The sequence below is a fragment of the Fonsecaea multimorphosa genome, assembly GCF_000836435.1.
Source record: "Fonsecaea multimorphosa CBS 102226 unplaced genomic scaffold supercont1.21, whole genome shotgun sequence".
Taxonomy (NCBI): Eukaryota; Fungi; Ascomycota; class Eurotiomycetes; order Chaetothyriales; family Herpotrichiellaceae; genus Fonsecaea; species Fonsecaea multimorphosa.
In genome coordinates, this window is record NW_015971655.1 from 283,255 (window position 1) to 299,723 (window position 16,469).

Genomic DNA, 16,469 nt, shown 5'->3' on the forward strand with positions numbered 1-16,469 from the left:
AACTGCGCTCGACCGCAAAGTACGAGGTATTCTTGTTCAGTCTTTGATTGTGCGACCAACCACTCTCTATTATACATATACTTGAGCGTCGAGTGGTATGGCGCCCGTGAGCCAGCGAAAGCACCTCGGACGCGACAAGTTCGGGGCTCAGTTCAGCTTGCTCAAGACCCAGCAGTACACGGACCCTGCCACTCGAACAGCCATCCCCACCATGTATGTACCCGCCGTCTGCACGATGAACCGCAACCTTTCTTTCCTCTCCCTCCGACGCGTCGGCTGATGAACCATTGCCTCTTTTTTGTTTCGAAAGCCACCGCACTATCTCGTGGAATGCCTCTGGCGGGCTGATCGCGACGGGGGCCAACGACAAGACGATCCGAATCTGGAATCCCGAGCGCACCAGTCCGCGAAGCCAGGTCGAGCTGAGGGGCCACGGACATGGCGTCGAAAAGGTCCTGTTCAACCCGGTGCGGGAATTCGAGCTGGCCAGCTGTTCATCGGACGGCACGGTGCGGTTCTGGGACACCCGCACCAAAGCCTGCGTGAGTAAACTCGACGTGGGCGGCGAGCCTTTCACCTTGAGCTGGAGTGCGGATGGAAGCGTGCTTTTGGCGGGGACGAAGGTGCGTGTGAAATCCTTGGGGGAAACAACCTGCGTTTAGAAACTGGAAATTGAAAAGCTGAAAAACAAACCAACTTGCTTTCTGCACAGGGCGACGTCCTCATTCCTATCTCAACCGCGATCCCCTCCTCTCCGCAAGTCCTCTCGCGCCATAAGCAGAACCAACAAACCAACCAGACAACATTCTCCAATGCATATCCACCCTCTGACGTGCTAATAACACAAGGTGACGGCTCCGTCAAGATCCTCGACTACCCGTCCTTCACCCTCCTGCATACCATTTCCGCCCACACTTCCTCCTGCACCGCCATTTCATACTGTCCCAATGGGAAGTACGTCGCCGTCGGTGGCTCAGACGCCATGATATCTCTGTGGGACACGACGGACTGGGTATGCCGACGCACCGTGTCCAACCCGAGTTCCGGCGCCATCAGGGGCCTGAGTTGGTCGTGGGACGGTCGATACCTTGTTGGCGCGAGTGAAGAGATGGGATCAGGCGGCGGTGAGGGCTTAAGCTCCGGATTCGACATATATCATGCCGAGACGGGTGATGTCGTGCACACGATTGCTACGGGCACAAGTGGAATCCCAGCGGTCGAGTGGCATCCCCACCGCTATTGGTTGGCATATACCCAGATCGAGGAGACCAGGCAGGGGAAGTCGAGTCTGAAAATAATCGGAGCAGCTGGAGGGCCGTCGATTTAACGGACAGCGCTCGACAGCACTACAACTCTTGTTGATCAGATTGAGACCATGACGCAGCCTTACACATTCGAGATCTTATGACCTGCCCGCTTGAGAAAAACATTTCGGACCAAGCTCAAGAGGACTCCGGTGTGCGAACAATCGCCGGCCTAGACATGCAGCATGAACAACTCCTGTCCCAACACCCGGGGATTTCTATCCGTGCGACCGGGTTACACAGAAGAATCCGCACCCTGCGAATATCCAGATGCGAGGTACATGGCAAAGGGCACGTCCTATGTCTATGGCGTATGGACCTCCTCCGGGGCCAAGCTTTTCACAAAGTTTTTTCCTGTGTTGGCGTTGCCGACAGTGCCGTCCATTATCACGATTACAATGACGCTATCTTGTCGAGTGTCTAGGTTAAGCTACTGTCTGGGTTTTGGTGTGATTTACTTTTCATTCACAGCCGGCAATCGCTCGTTGTGACGATTTCGCTTGCTGTTCCTCGAGCTCTGGTCGGGTTGGATACCACCCATCAGAGCTTTCCAGCTCAATGGTCCAGTCTGGGACAGACCGAATCTTGCACAAAGCGGAATATTAAGGCTGCCACTCGATAGCAAGCTACTATCTGCTGCACCTTTTGTCTGCCTTCTCTGGGCAACGTGGCTGGCTGCGTTATCACGAGGATACTAGATGAAAATACAAAACCCTTCGAACTCGAAATTCCTCTCCATACACCCTCTCCCCGCCATGCGTCGGGTAGCCTTGGGCAAACACTCCTTCGCTCACGGGTTTCTTCCTCCCAATGACGCTCTGTCGAGTCGCACGCAGTATTTGTTTGTATGACGCGAGGCAGAGCCAAAACCACGTTCAATCTGGACTTGATAACCATCAAAGACTCCGACTCTTCCAAAGTCTATGAGGGGAAGTTGCTTGATTTGCTCGAAATCATTAATCGTGACCTGCTGGAGATAGTCGAGGTCCGTGGCTCCCCAGCTTGACTAAATTGCGGGGAGCTTTGATAAGATACCCCAGCTAGTAGCCAGCCTTGCCGAGTGCCTATGTGTACCGAGCCACCGCGCAGGACTGCTGCGCCTGCTCCGTACTATGCTACTGTCTGATCTGCTGTGGATACTGCGACTAGCCTCGATGACCAGAGCTTCAGCAAGCCAAAGTTACCTTTTGTTAGGACATGCAAATGCTTCAGTTTACCGACAGGAGTTGACACCATGGAGAGAAACAGTGGCCATGCAGATGGATGAGCACATAGATGTCAGTATAGTGCTCTCATACACAAGTCCCTGTCTGCGGTCCTCATAAAGAGACAGGACAAAGTATCAAACGGAACACGTTTGCTAGAGCCTCTGCGAGATTTTGGCGATTGATATAGAGATAGATGGATACTTTTTGGGTTTGCTGGTGTCTGCTACACTTGAACCCAGTCTGGTACCTCCGCGAGAGAAGACGTCTTGTAGTGGTCTCAGGTAATGCTTTAGTGGCACAAAATGATTGCCGTCTCTATCATTTCTCAGGGTCTTCTTACCATCGTTCGCTCAACGAAGAATGAGGTGCGAAGACGTGCAGTAAATAAGGGGCCCCGTAAATAATACTTCAATTGCCCCATCAGGAATTACCTCAACAGGCAGGCAAGACACGGCCGTATGATTGGCTTGTATGGTGAGAGCCGAGGCGGAGATCCGCACGTTAACCTCGCCATAGTGATCGCTCTAGTATAAAGATCAGTTACTATTCTCCCCCCCCCTTTGGTGATAGAAAAGACCAGGAACCCCATTCCGCCGGGTTCATACCATCAGAAGCCCCCCCGCGTATATTAGTCCAGCACCCTTCCCACATCTATCATCAAAAAAAAAGAAAAGAAAATGGCTACGATGGACAAAGTCTTCGCGGCGTACGAAGCCCGCAAGGCCGCGCTGGAACAGTCCACCAACCCACTCGCCCAGGGCGTGGCGTGGGTCGAGGGCCAGCTGTACCCGATCCACGAGGCGCGCATCCCGCTTCTGGACCAGGGTTTCCTGCACAGCGATTTGACCTACGACGTGCCGTCGGTGTGGGACGGGCGGTTCTTCCGGCTCGACGACCACCTGTCGCGGCTGGAACGCAGCTGCGCCAAGATGCGGCTGCGACTGCCGCTGCCGCGCGACGAGGTGAAACGCATCCTGTGCGACATGGTGGCCCAGTCCGGCCTGCGCGACGCCTTCGTCGAGCTGATCGTCACCCGCGGCCTCAAGGGGGTGCGTGGCGCGGCGCAGAATCTGTCCGAACTGAAGAATAACCTGTACCTCTTCCTCACGCCCTACATCTGGGTCATGGAGCCCGAGATGCAGCGCCGGGGCACGGGCAGCGCCATCATCGCGAGGACCGTGCGCCGCACTCCCCCCGGGTGCATGGACCCGACGGTCAAGAACCTGCAGTGGGGGGATCTGACCAGGGGCATGCTCGAGGCCAACGACCGCAACGCCGACTATCCCTTCCTGACCGACGGCGACGGCAACATCACCGAGGGGTCCGGGTTCAACATCTGCCTGATCAAGGACGGCACTCTGTACACGCCCGCGCGGGGCGTGCTCGAGGGCGTGACCCGGAAAAGCGTCTTTGACGTCGCCAAGACGCTGCAGCTTGACGTGGCCCTGGACTTTGTCCCCGTCGAGCTGGCGTACCACTGCGACGAGATGTTCATGTGCACCACCGCGGGAGGCATCATGCCCATCACCTCGCTCGACGGCGTGCCTGTAAAGGATGGCAAGGTCGGGCCCCTCACCGCCAAGATCTGGGATCTGTACTGGGCCATGCACTACGACCCGGCTTACAGCTTTGCCATTGACTATGATGCCGATGGAGTGAAAAAGAACGGAGTGAATGGTGTGGCTCATTAAGTGTCAAATTGAATAGAATACCCTCCCTCTTTCGAGAACGAGGCACCTCTAGTATGACGCGGATACTGAAAGGTACAGATTAGTTGGTTGGCTAGTTTGTGTCGAGACGCGTAGATGGCAGAGTAGAGCACACTGCTACAAGTTTCACTTCCCGTGCACTGGACCAGACGTCCAAACATACGAGCCGACCTACTATCATTCGTGCAATATGCGCCGAGGCAGTTGTTTAATACATCGTATAATGATACAAATGACGAAGTGCTGGCGCCCAAACCCCCAGACTCCTTCAATGTCGTGTTTTAATCGTAAAGCCTTCCTGCTTTGGGCGGATCGGTATACTCGATCAAGCCCACCCCGAGAACATTGGGGGCCACCTCGCCATACCGCACCTTCCTGGACCCCAGGACCTTGACAAGTTCGTCCGCGGATAGATTCGAGCCGGATTGTGGCACCTGGTCCGGCCCGCTGTCCATGTCAAGAACACTGTAGGGGTTTCTCGTGCCCGTTTGATCGTCGACAATCGTCGAGTAGTGCAATGCCTTGGCCACTTCGAAGGGCGACAGGCTAACATTCCTGCCTAGTAGCCAGTAGCCGTCGTAGAGAGGCAGGATGGCCAGGATGGCTAGCAGCATAAGCCCAACTGCGACGCCGAGGACGGTTCTGTTCGTCTTGTATACTGTGTGGTAGATCCGGTATTCACCCAGGCCGGTGACATTCTGAACTGGGACATTTGATGTCTGGATGTCTAGGTTGTAGGATGAGTTCGGGAACTTATAATCGCCCACCTTTTGCGTTGCGATCATCACGGAGCTGCGGAACATGATATCCCTTATGTTCGAAAGCAACGCATCCATCGGGGAGGCGTATGTGTTGTTCAGTGTGTTATCAATATTGGCTGTGCCGTACTCGAAAATGGCGTAGGGCGCCGCGAAGGACCCCGTCACCGCAACGTCAGAGCCAAAGTTGGTGACATCGCTCTTGACGACGATGCTCGAGCCAAAAAGACTGGAAAATGCGAGCCCTATACCTCCCAGCGTGCTGTGTAGCCCAGCATTCGGGTCGTCCTCGTTGATCCAGATGTGCATCAGTGTTTTTTCATGATCTGGAATAGGAAGCAGACTCAGGACTTTATCGACCAGAAGAGCTTCATCGTCGGGATTCGTGGGAGAAGTTGTCCATTCTACAGGAGAGGTGGCTGCCTGTAAAGTTGCGACCCCCTGGGTAACATTGATTGGATACTCCACCAAAGCCGGCAGGAGAGTGCAATGTCGGTTCGTGATCGTTTCACCCTGGTAACCTCTCTTGTCCTGCCAGAGGGCGCTGAGACCAATCTCCCAATCAATCCCAGCGGTGACATTCACCTGAAAAACCGTGTTGTTAGGTTGTTGAACAGAACCTGAATCGTCGGATAATGGATCCAGCAGCGAACTCCGGGTCGCATTGCAGGTATACTGGAAGCCCACTCCGGGTAGTCGCGTGGTGCATGAGACATTAGAAGTAGAGTCACACCCTTTCAAATCAAGAGAGACAGGGGACTGGATCTTGTAATCTTGAAGGACTTGGATAAAGGGTTGCGTGAAATAAACCACACCGAAGACATCGTGTCCAACTGCCGCAACTACGCCAGAGAAGCCAGCCGGAAGAGCACTAGCAAGCTCCGAGGTCATGTTCCGAGGTATCAGTGATAAGACTGTCGTTGAAGAACTAGCTTGTTGTAGCACCACTGTATTTGATCGTCAGCTAACCACTCGTGACGAGCACGGCCGGCTTGGGCCATGGAGACGATAACATCAGCCCACAATGGGGGTGACCCTTACCTTCCAGCCCAGCAAATATGGTAAACGCTAGACTTCCAACGCATATCCAGCTCCATAGCCTCCAATGCACTGCGACTTTATGTATGGAATTGCCGACCGCCCAGCGGAAATGAAGTCTTTGCAAGGTCTGGCCACGGATAGCGTCCACCCACCAGGAAACGGCAACAGCTTCCGCAAACATGATGGCGAGGGTCTTTGACAGGAGGAAGTTGGCAAGCGCAAGCCAGGCACTGACGCCAATCTGCCAATAGTGGGAATGGCCGCCAATTTTCATAGTTGTGGCACCCCAGGACTCAACATCTTGGCCGTCAGAAACGACCAGAATTATGATCATGGCGACGAGAATCAAAAACATGATGAGCAGGCAGCACAGGCTGAGGAACGGGATCCGAGCTTTATTGCCCGCTCGCCACGCGCTGGCTATCTCTTGCGGTTCTCTTCCAGTCTTGTCCAAGAGGCTGTAGCGGTCCGGGGTAGGTGGTTTTGGATTTTCTTCTTCCGTCACGTAGGCTCGTTTGGCTAGTATGGGGAAGGTTAGCAGTTTTTCAACAGGACGGCTATAGTCCACGACACTATACGCACAAACTCACCTCCATTCTCTGAGAGAGTGACCTTTGCTTCATTATTGTCCGAAAAGTCAGGCAGTGGACTTTCAATTTCTGGAAGTTCTAGCCGTGGTGGTTTTCGCTGAGCCAATGTCATATACCCTTGTTGGCCCTCCATGTGTAGCAGTGGGCCAGATATAAAAGGCTTTCGAAAGTTCAATCCGCTTGGTAAAGGACAGAGTAGGAGGCAAAGATGTAGAGCGAGGAGGTTCGATACCTGGCTTCGACTCGTGTGAGGCATGTACGAGGTATAGGTTATATCTGGCTTCCAGAAGGGCCAGCAAAGCGTTTCATGCTCTCCATGACGATACACTAGTTGGCCAGTCAGAAGCACGTCGGCAGGCTGAGCAAGGAGCCCTTGTAACGCGCATCAGTAGACACGGCCAGAATCCAGCGAGATTCCCTGTTTCTTTACTGCCGGTACATTGCGCAAGTAGTCTTCTACCGCCGTCTGCAAGATTGATTCGCATGGCGGGCTATGCTTGTGGTAACAGTTGACCCAGTTTTGACCCAGAACCACAAATGAAGCCCAGGGTCTTCGAGCGGAAGGGCTTGCATTGGGCGAGGCACATTAGTTCGGCCCGTGTTCGGCACGGCCCCAAACCTCGCAAATCAATTGTGCAGCCAAACCCGGTCGTTGTGCAGGGTCGTTTCTGAAGGCGGGCGAGGCAGACTGGATATGAGGGCCGGCCAATGCACCGAGACAGACACCACAGTCTTAAGAGCATTCGAGACGGACCATGCTGGAAGCATATGCCCTGGCCTTTCAAGTGAATGATCCAAATACGCCTCACCAATTCTTGCTAGAGGTGCAAAATCGCATTAGCCTGATAGCGAGAGTAAAAGTCCCGGTCGAGCTTCTGCTTCTATGCAGCCAACTTCGTTGTTTCGCCCCCACATAAGGCCGCCAGCGTCGAGACAAGCAAAACAGAAGCATTCACACCAGCCCGTTCTAGCCTGGCACTGCTTCTTGCCGCCAGCAAGGATGGCATTTTGAGGGTGCATATGTGCAAGGGTTGAGGTGCATAGCGATGTGAGGACGCCAGCACGAGTGATGAATCCTGATAAGTCTTCCGACTTGCTCGCGCTTCCACCATCGGGCAGAAGAGCTAAACTCGCTTTGAACAATGTCCGTTTTGTCTCGAGATGAGGTGTTGCATGTGGTATGCAGAGACTTACACTGGAGAAAGATCTGGGTAGATATCCTCTCCAGAGACATGCTGGGTTTGCGCAGCGACCCCTCAGCAGAAGCGTTCGCCCTTGGAACCCCTGCCGCGGATCATCGAGATCCGATATATACCTCGTCTTTCCGCCTACCATTGGCAACATCTTCCTCACACGTACAGGCCGCTGCCGCATTTGTGACATTTCTCATGTGGATGCCCTAGGTTAGCACTTCGGGTCTTTTCGTTCATTTGCTGTGATGTTCTTGGTTGTCCCAGCCTGATTATCCTGTCTTCTCCGACTTCCTCGTCCCACCATAGCTCCGTCCATACTCGCGCAGAAAGCTGGAGGCTTTGTTGGTCTTGTCTGCTTGGCCTGGATACTGGCTGGATTCGTCCCTCGCGACACGCTCGCCGCCAGACTTGCTGCGGCCATGCCTGAAGCTGTCGATCATGACGTAGACCGGAACGACGACGATGCTGGTAATGAGGGTGAAGACCAGATAGAAGAGCGGAGCGAGGATGCGATTGATCAGTCTGTTGAGGAAATTGGTCGGCGGCAGTGGCTCGAACTTGGGCAACGATGGCTTGTTGTCGCGGTCTGACGAGGCCGACATACCTAGGTATTTTGGCTTGTGATCTGTGGATGGTCTTTGAGTGACTATTGGGAGAGTGGCAGAAATATTGAAGGGAGTGAGGTTCTCCGACTGAATTGTTTTGAGAATACTTCCATTGCTCTATACCTAGGCACTTACGGAACAGCTAAGGGACCCGTGTAACACGTGGAAAGCAGAAACTGCGCCTGACGTCTTCGTGATGAAATCGTTAAACTTAGATACCAAAGTCCAGTTAAGATGAGGGTGCCAAGTGTCTATCACTCACGCCTAAACTTTGAACTTTGACCTTTCAACAGCCCTGAATTGTCCCGCGTCCCTTACACCTCTTTGCACCTGACAAGCTTGCAGACACATTCCAAGTTGTTTGGCTCGGCCTTGTTTGTGAGCAGGCTCAAGTCTTCTGGAGCAGTTGACGGCCTTCTTACTCAGAGTGTGCTTCAACTGTGGTAATCTTTTCAAAACACATGCCCGGTAATGCCTGAACTGCGATCTCATTAACAGTGCTGCTCCAGTGCGAAAACAATGTTGATTCCGCCTTCATCTTCAATTTGCTAAACTCTGTTTGCCACAACTGTCTCCGTTGCATCTTGCTGATCAGGCAGACCAGGTGCTGTGACCCGTTGACTCGCTCCCAGCGGACCGTTGTGCGCTGTCAGGTTCGCAGCCTCCCAGCCTTCATCGCCTACGTATCCTGCACGACCCACGCCCAGCCAGAATGCTCGATTCCGACTCCTTGCTCCCCAAGCCCACCCGCTTCCTCCCTGAATTGGTAAATGATACCATCGAAACCCCAAACAGGCGGTGAAAATGCCGAGGACTGAGCCCGAAATAATGTCAAACCCGGCGTGACGATTGTCGAAATACCGCGACACTGAGATGAACATGGCGACGGCAATGGGAATGAATGCAATAATCAGCAGATATATAGGGGGAGCTGCTGCTTGGTTCCGAGGAGGGTAGACCCGCTGGTGAGAAGAGGAGGTGTTTATTGATTCCTTTCCCAGCTGATCCTCCTCTTCATCGACCGCGGACATGCGTCGCCCAACTTCCGAGCTTGGGGACAAGAAAGGAATCTGAACAGCGAATTTGGAGCAGATGAACAGAGTGAGATAGAGCAAGCCCGACCAGCTGAAACTCGAATGTCCTGACGGCCAACTCGCGAATGCATCGCGCAATCTGCTCTGGTCGGTGGTGCGACAGATATGCCAATCGACCACAATCGGCGTGGCTGACTGAAGAGATGTTCCCAGTCCCCCTACTTGATGTCTGCGGATGGCTTCAGGACTCAAGTCCGGGTCGCATACGGCGAGCAGACACGGCCGGGGCTTTCCAGCGAGGTCTTTCAGTCCTTCGGTGATGACGAATGCACCTGCCACGGCAACACCAAGGCCCATCCATGCTGCGTTCCATTCCCAGAGTTTCCTGCGCCAGATTAATGCCTTGGGAGTTGACCGATGGACGGTCGGGCCGGGGACGAAAAGCAAGGAGATGGCGGCGGTGATGACGACCGGTGCAATAACGGAAACGACGATCAGGACTGGAACCGTGACAGTGTCATCGTGGTAGGGATAGGAAATATTTGGATCTTGAAGCGAGAAGGCATGTTTGTTCCCGTGGATTTGCGAAAAGGCGGCGCCGACTGCCACTGTTGCCCTAAAGACATGGTTAATTTTTTGTGCCGCAATTATGCGTAATCAGCCATGGAGTCTTTTTTTACCATATCAGAATCCAGTCGAGTACATAAGAAGCAACAAGCCGCTTGGAGACACGCCCTATGCCTGAGGAGAAGCCGTTGAGCGTCTTCGCGGCGCCCGCGGCCATTTCTGGTAATTGAGCACGCGACCCAGCCTATCAATTGGGAGCAATCAATCAAACATTTATTTTTTGGCAGTCACGGGTGAAGAGAGATAGATATGTAAAGTATCAAGTTATTGTAAGAAGTTGAACGGAGAAGACGACAAGGACATTTCTTATTGTAATAGTAGGACCCATTGACGCCAACAAAGCCCGCTCGAATTTTTCCAGCTCGCATGGTCGTCGTATGGGCGGAGCGCGTGAGCAGATGCCATAATGAGACAAGTTGGGAGGAAGGGACTCGGAAGGGGCTTGGGGGGGTTTACGCTTCAGCTCTTGCCAGGCGTCATCAAACAAAGGGCCACGGATTGAGCACCAAGGAAAGCCGCCTAGAGCCACTGTCACCTAGGGTGCCAGTGTGAAAGGGCCACTTTCCTCCCGGACTATTACATACTTGGTATTGCGCGTGGCTGCCTGACGAATGCCAAATGACACCGTTCACCCAGATTGATTCCCACTCATAGCTCTTCTAAGTTAGAAATGTACGCGAAACGGCGAGGCTATGTGCATCGTTCGACTCGGCACAGCTAGAGTCGCTTTGAAGTGACAGACGCCACGCTTCTGATTTGTCGCCCTTGTGCGCAGGAAGCACTCGAGTGGCAAACATGATCATGCAGCACACGCAACCCAAAAAGCCACCAATGCCCTCCCTTCTCAGCCCTTTCCGGACCTTTCAAGCCAACGAAGCAATAGTAATCCCAAATCTTACACAAAGACTCTAGTCTCTCGGCCGCATATTCCCAGCTCCTTTTCCTGGGTTGTCATGGATCGAACTTCTCACTTGTTCTTCCCGTCGAGATCGGCGTAGAAGTTCCACCCAAACGACTCCGAAGGGTCGTTGAACCTCAACTTCTTGTCCAGTCCGTCGATCCGTTCGACGTCCTCGGCCTCGAGCTTGAAGTCGCCCTCGAAGTTGGCCTTGATGCGCGCGGGCGTCTTGGACTTGGGGATCACGGAATGGCCCTTGGCTATCCCCCACGCCAGAGCCACTTGGGCGCCGTTCTTGCCGTACTTCCTCCCGATCTCCTTGAGCGCCGGGTCGTCGATCAGTTTGCCCATGTTCTTGCCCTTGTCGTAGATCTCGTTCTGGTTCCCAAAGGGCGAGTACTGCGTGATGTGGATGCCCTTTGACTTGTGCCATGCCGAGAAGTCCGCCTGCACCAGGTACGGATGCAGTTCCATCTGATGGGCGGCGGGGACGATCGAAGTCTCTCTCAGCAGCCTCTCCATCTCCGCGTGGGAGAAGTTGCTCACGCCGATGGCGCGACATTTCCCCGAAGCGACCAGTTTCTCCATTGCCCGGTACGTTTCGACGTAATCAGTATCACCGGGAACAATCTTGTCGTCCTTCATCGGCCTCATTTTGTCGCCTCGTGCCCACGGACAGGGCCAGTGCATGAGGTAGAGGTCGACATAGTCGGTCTGAAGGTCCTTCAGAGAGGCGTCGCACGCCTTTTCCACATCGTCCGGGTGGTGTGAGTTGTTCCACAGCTTTGTGGTGAGAAAGATGTCGCTGCGAGGAATGCCGGACTTTTTGATGCCCTTGGCGACACCAGGCTCGGTGCCATATCTGCAAGGGGGGTCAGCGTCCAGACCTACTGGTAGGTAGGTGAAATGACAGTCATGGGGTTTCTCTCTTACATCCGAGCTGTATCGATATGCCGATAGCCCACCTTCAATGCCTCGGCCACTGCGTCTTCCTGTGCTTCTTTGTCCTATGCAGGTTAGACGCTTTATTATGACTCGCAGTTGGTCCGCGGTGCCTTTGATTATGTAGGCTAGAGCATTCTGCTGGAACGAGAGTTCAGCGTACCTGCCACGTTCCGAACCCTATAGCTGGGATCTCGGCGCCTGTGTTCAGCGGAAACTGGGTTTTCGTGTACCCTACTATCGTTCTCGTCTGGCTGCTGATTTGCCGTGATACTTGACCAAGCCTCGATAGGGAGCGTCTGCTGCATTGGGAAAGCATGGCTCAAGAGCGTTTTGTTGTCGTGGAGGCCTCTTAACGGAATGCCGAGGGTCGGTGTTCAATCTGATGCTCTTCTAATAGGGGATACAGGCCTCGATCTGAAACACTTGTACTAAACACAGGCCTTGGGAGGAGCTGGGCAGTGTATCGAGTGCTCTGTTCGAATTACTCGTTATGCACAAACTAGAGATCAACTGTGGTGTGATGGACTCGATTGAAAGACTGGGTTGGTACTGATGTCACTACCTAGGAAGCTTCTCTGCCGTGCACCACGGATATCAAACCCCGATTCTGTCAACTTGGCCCCCATTTTATGTAAACCAAGTCACAACTTCGATCTTTGATTCCTTTCCTCCTCATCCAGACCTACATCGTCCGAAGTAGGTATGGAGACAAGCGTGTCAAATTCAAAGATCCCATCATTGCTGCTCTACTATCTCCACGCCGAATTCTCGCTCGTGGTCCTGCCACGGTGCACAACGTGCCTCAAAAATGCAGCAGCTTCTGTCTGATCTCCCGCCAGAAATCAACTGAATGCGATTTTGAAGACAAAGCCTTTGTCTTCTCATCCGACCATCCTGCTAATGGTAAGACGCCCATGCGCATTCTTTGTCGCTCGATCCAATCACAGACCTATTGAACATGGCCCATGCTAGGCGAGGCTCTGCGACAATGCCGGATCGGGGCTTCATTCTTTGTACGTTGGCACGCGAACGCTTGCAGCCAGCACCGATCAAGTCACAAGCTCTCACAGGGTAATAAAGGCATGGAGCTGGTCCTGCACCTGCGTCGCCTCAAAGCCTTGACTTCTTCTCGTGGTTGACCATCGACATTTGTCCTTCCGGTTACTACTCAAGCAGATGGTTGACCCAGGCGCCGAAGAGGCACCCATTCATCCGGTCTCACGGTTTTCGACTTCGACCTCCTTCGGAATGTCCAACGCTTCCCAAATCCACCCGCCCGTCGTGCCAATGCCGCGCTGGTCAAACGCAATTGGCTGCGCGAGGGCCGTGACCGCGATTTTGGTCCTGGCCTTTACTGCCGCAAGCACTGGTATTTGGGGCGGGTTCCCTGTTTTTGGTATTGCCTTGTTCACGGTAAGCCAAGTCTGCCCATCACTTCATGCTGCCGAGGGTGCTAGCTGACTTGGCCAAAGGCATCAGCAACGTTGATCGTCTTTGCGTACTATTTCGTTGCCCTTTCTCGCCAGCCAGCGCTCTACAACCGCTGGGCCATACTCACCCTCGAGATCTGTGGCACGATCCTGTGGTTGGTCAGCTTTACACTGTTGGCGAGGTGGACAAGCTTCCACCATCGTTTCTGGTTCGGCAGCGGACAGAGTTATGGGTTCTGGCACGCTCCCTTCAAGCCTTCAGACATGGGACTTAGTGCAAGGACCATTGTCAAGAGAGAATCCAGCAGCAGACGCGCAGGCGTGGCCCTCGCAGGCACTGCTGCTGGGCTGGGCGGTCTTGAATTGTAAGCTATACCACCCTGAACTGCAAGAACCCAGGAGACGGGCTAACGTGTCATTGCCAGCATTCTCTTTTGCGTTACCCTGGTTGTTTTCGGGATGGCTCTCCACCGACAGAGAGTGGCGGAGGCCGGTCAAGCTGGAAACACAACTGCGCCGGCTACAGCCCCAGTTACTGCAATGACACCTGCAACAGAGGAGGAAAAGGTGGGAGACTCAGAGGAGACACTCGACAAGCCAGAGCCGGTTGTTGTTTGAGTACAGAAACATACGTCCGGTGTGATGAGGCTGGGGATTCCGTTGGAAGTTGTTTAGCAGAGAAACTCCACTAGAAGATTTATGCGGAAGACAGTGATGTATATTCCTTGATAACAAAACACATTTTCAATCCCAATGTTCTGCCTGCCTTGTATCTCCGAATCTCGCTATGGACATGACGGACATGGCGGAGACGGTCGGACGATAGCCTCTCGGCACAAGATTCGATTACATCTTCGGCGGATTTCCATTTGGCAACGTTCCCTCAACCTTCTCTCACCATATGGGCCCTGCGTGGGCATCATAAGCGGCATGCCTCAACCGTGATTCGACGGCATTTGATATTTTCACAGCGATGAGAGCATCCTCCCTCCCCGGGTCCAGATCACAATGCTGAATTGTGTCAACTCGTCTGTGGCCGGAAGAATGTTCATTTTCGCGACGTTTGCTTACCTATTCGTAACCACTCGAGTCGTTTCTGCTTCTCTCTCATTCATTAGGTTCTATTGATATGTGCGTTATAGATTAAGTTGTGGTTTGAAATGGGGGTTGACAGCACTCTCTTTATATATCCCTGATAATCTGCTGACTGTGCTCTCTTCTTCACGCCGGCCCTTCGTTTCCTCGGAGGTGTACATCGGTTTGCTTCTCAACACCCAGTGAGTGGCAGAACGTGCCCACTTCTTGAGGTTGTCTGCCCAGATCGCCTACATCACCGCCTGGGGACGAACTCTGTCACCCTCTAGGTGCCCAACACGGAAGTAATGAGCCCTCAAAAGTGTTCCAAAAAAGACAAACAACAGTCTTCCCCCTCGAATCTGAAACCATGGACCTTTCAGTAGGTGAAGAGGTTCGCACCGAACCTGATGTTGACGAGTCGATCGATGCAAGAATTGAGAGACTGGGACGGGAGCGGCCCCCAGCATTCGGGTCAATGTGGTCTGAAGTGGCATTCGTGTTCAGCATAATAATGTCCCAGATCATAACCGAGTATTTTGTTTCGGGATTCAATGTCATACTACCGACGCTCATCAAAGAACTCGGGATTCCTCAATCATCCAGCGTCTGGCCAGCTACGGCATTTTCCCTGGTGATTGCGAGCATGCTCCTGGTTTTTGGCAGACTAGGTGACATGTTCGGGGGCTTCCCTGTCTACGTCGCCGGATTGACTTGGTTGTTGATATGGAGCATTGTGTGTGGCTTCAGCACGTCTCCTCTCATGATGGACTTCTGCCGAGCGCTGCAAGGACTTGGAGCGGCCGCATACCTGCCAACAGGAGTTATGCTGATGGGAAGCGCTTACCGACCTGGGCCGCGCAAGAACCTGGTCTTTGCATTATACGGCACCTTTGCTGTCGTCGGGTTTTTTGTGGGGATACTCTGTGGCGGCATCGTCGGCCAATTTCTCAACTGGGGCTGGTTCTTCTGGATCGGGGCCATTCTTACCGCCATTACCGCCGCCACGTCGATTCTGTCTATACCGAACGATCGAAGAGAACGGCGGAGGAACAAAATTCCCATGGATTGGCTTGGTACCGTGACGATGGTGCCCGGGTTGGTCCTTGTCGTCTTCGCAATTACCGAATCAGCACATGCTCAACGGCGGTGGCAGGAACCTTTGATCCCGACCTTGTTTGCCTTGGATGCATATTGCTTTTGATCGCAATATACGTGGAAGGTTGGGTAGCCAAATTCCCTTTACTACCCGGTGATATCTTCACTGTCCCATGCATGGTGCAACTCGTTCTTGCGATGCTACTTCTCTACGGCAACATCGGCATTCTTTTGCTTTACGGCACCCTGTATTTTCAGAATATCATGAGCGCCACGCCTATTCAGGTCGTTGCATGGTGGACGCCGATGGTGGTCGGGGGAGTCATCTTGAGCACCATGGAAGGGTTCATCCTCCATCTGGTGTCGGGCCGCCTGCTCTTGATTCTCTCATGCCTCGGGGCGATTGGGTCCCAGCTCCTTCTTGCTCGAATTCCAGAGGGTGGAAACTATTGGGCTTGGATCTTTCCAGCATGCGTCCTGGGTACTGTCGGCATTGACCTCTCGTACAATCTCATGGCCGTCTTCATCACCACGCAGATGCCCAAGGCGCGACAGGGGCTGGCAGGTGGGCTGATCAACTCGGTCCTGCAGCTGGGCTTCGCTCTGCTTCTGGGCTTCTCCGACATTATCCAGTCGTATACGGTGGACGAGTCCGGACTCAGACAGAGCTACAAGAACACGTTCTGGTTTGGTGTGGGCTGTGGTACTGCTGCCTTGGCGCTGGTCACGGTTTGGGGAAAGGTCCCCAAGGCGAAGAGTGACCTTACTGCAGATGAGAAGCTGGAGCTACAGCGGGAAGCCACAAGGCTCTCTGAGGCGTGGCGCAGCAGTCCTGGTGGGATCTGATCGACAAGATGCTGTTGTGGCCGCATTGCCGATGGTATGGACGAAGATAGGTACCTCGTAGTGGTATGCTATCCCTTGTATGCTATCCCTTGTATGCTATCCCTTGTAT

At 53.5% G+C, this 16,469-nt stretch overlaps 8 protein-coding genes across 8 annotated transcripts; 4 read left to right on the top strand and 4 right to left on the bottom strand.

The window, feature by feature from the left end:
* Nucleotides 1-97: 97 nt before the first annotated feature.
* On the top strand, nucleotides 98-1,327 carry Z520_08910 (uncharacterized protein; the record flags this gene model as incomplete). Its single annotated transcript, XM_016779406.1, has 3 exons — nucleotides 98-213; nucleotides 311-623; nucleotides 713-1,327. 3 exons carry the CDS (start codon nucleotides 98-100, stop codon nucleotides 1,325-1,327), a joined length of 1,044 nt encoding a protein of 347 aa, XP_016629516.1.
* A 1,862-nt stretch (nucleotides 1,328-3,189) lies between these two features.
* Nucleotides 3,190-4,203, top strand: Z520_08911 (uncharacterized protein; the record flags this gene model as incomplete). Its single annotated transcript, XM_016779407.1, has 1 exon — nucleotides 3,190-4,203. One exon carries the CDS (start codon nucleotides 3,190-3,192, stop codon nucleotides 4,201-4,203), a length of 1,014 nt encoding a protein of 337 aa, XP_016629517.1.
* Nucleotides 4,204-4,502: 299 nt separating this feature from the next.
* Nucleotides 4,503-6,743, bottom strand: Z520_08912 (uncharacterized protein; the record flags this gene model as incomplete). Its single annotated transcript, XM_016779408.1, has 3 exons — nucleotides 4,503-5,926; nucleotides 6,021-6,539; nucleotides 6,611-6,743. The coding sequence occupies 3 exons, from the start codon at nucleotides 6,741-6,743 to the stop codon at nucleotides 4,503-4,505; spliced, it is 2,076 nt and encodes a 691-aa protein (XP_016629518.1).
* Nucleotides 6,744-8,072: 1,329 nt separating this feature from the next.
* Z520_08913 (uncharacterized protein) lies at nucleotides 8,073-8,405 on the bottom strand (the record flags this gene model as incomplete). The annotated part of the gene is made up of 1 exon (XM_016779409.1): nucleotides 8,073-8,405. The coding sequence occupies one exon, from the start codon at nucleotides 8,403-8,405 to the stop codon at nucleotides 8,073-8,075; it is 333 nt and encodes a 110-aa protein (XP_016629519.1).
* Nucleotides 8,406-8,956: 551 nt separating this feature from the next.
* On the bottom strand, nucleotides 8,957-10,226 carry Z520_08914 (uncharacterized protein; the record flags this gene model as incomplete). The annotated part of the gene is made up of 2 exons (XM_016779410.1): nucleotides 8,957-10,058; nucleotides 10,123-10,226. The coding sequence occupies 2 exons, from the start codon at nucleotides 10,224-10,226 to the stop codon at nucleotides 8,957-8,959; spliced, it is 1,206 nt and encodes a 401-aa protein (XP_016629520.1).
* Nucleotides 10,227-11,036: 810 nt separating this feature from the next.
* On the bottom strand, nucleotides 11,037-12,228 carry Z520_08915 (uncharacterized protein; the record flags this gene model as incomplete). Its single annotated transcript, XM_016779411.1, has 3 exons — nucleotides 11,037-11,829; nucleotides 11,901-11,974; nucleotides 12,073-12,228. The coding sequence occupies 3 exons, from the start codon at nucleotides 12,226-12,228 to the stop codon at nucleotides 11,037-11,039; spliced, it is 1,023 nt and encodes a 340-aa protein (XP_016629521.1).
* An 860-nt stretch (nucleotides 12,229-13,088) lies between these two features.
* Z520_08916 (uncharacterized protein) lies at nucleotides 13,089-13,960 on the top strand (the record flags this gene model as incomplete). The annotated part of the gene is made up of 3 exons (XM_016779412.1): nucleotides 13,089-13,325; nucleotides 13,385-13,707; nucleotides 13,768-13,960. The coding sequence occupies 3 exons, from the start codon at nucleotides 13,089-13,091 to the stop codon at nucleotides 13,958-13,960; spliced, it is 753 nt and encodes a 250-aa protein (XP_016629522.1).
* Nucleotides 13,961-14,786: 826 nt separating this feature from the next.
* Z520_08917 (uncharacterized protein) lies at nucleotides 14,787-16,360 on the top strand (the record flags this gene model as incomplete). Its single annotated transcript, XM_016779413.1, has 2 exons — nucleotides 14,787-15,514; nucleotides 15,550-16,360. The coding sequence occupies 2 exons, from the start codon at nucleotides 14,787-14,789 to the stop codon at nucleotides 16,358-16,360; spliced, it is 1,539 nt and encodes a 512-aa protein (XP_016629523.1).
* Between the last annotated feature and the right edge of the window lie 109 nt (nucleotides 16,361-16,469).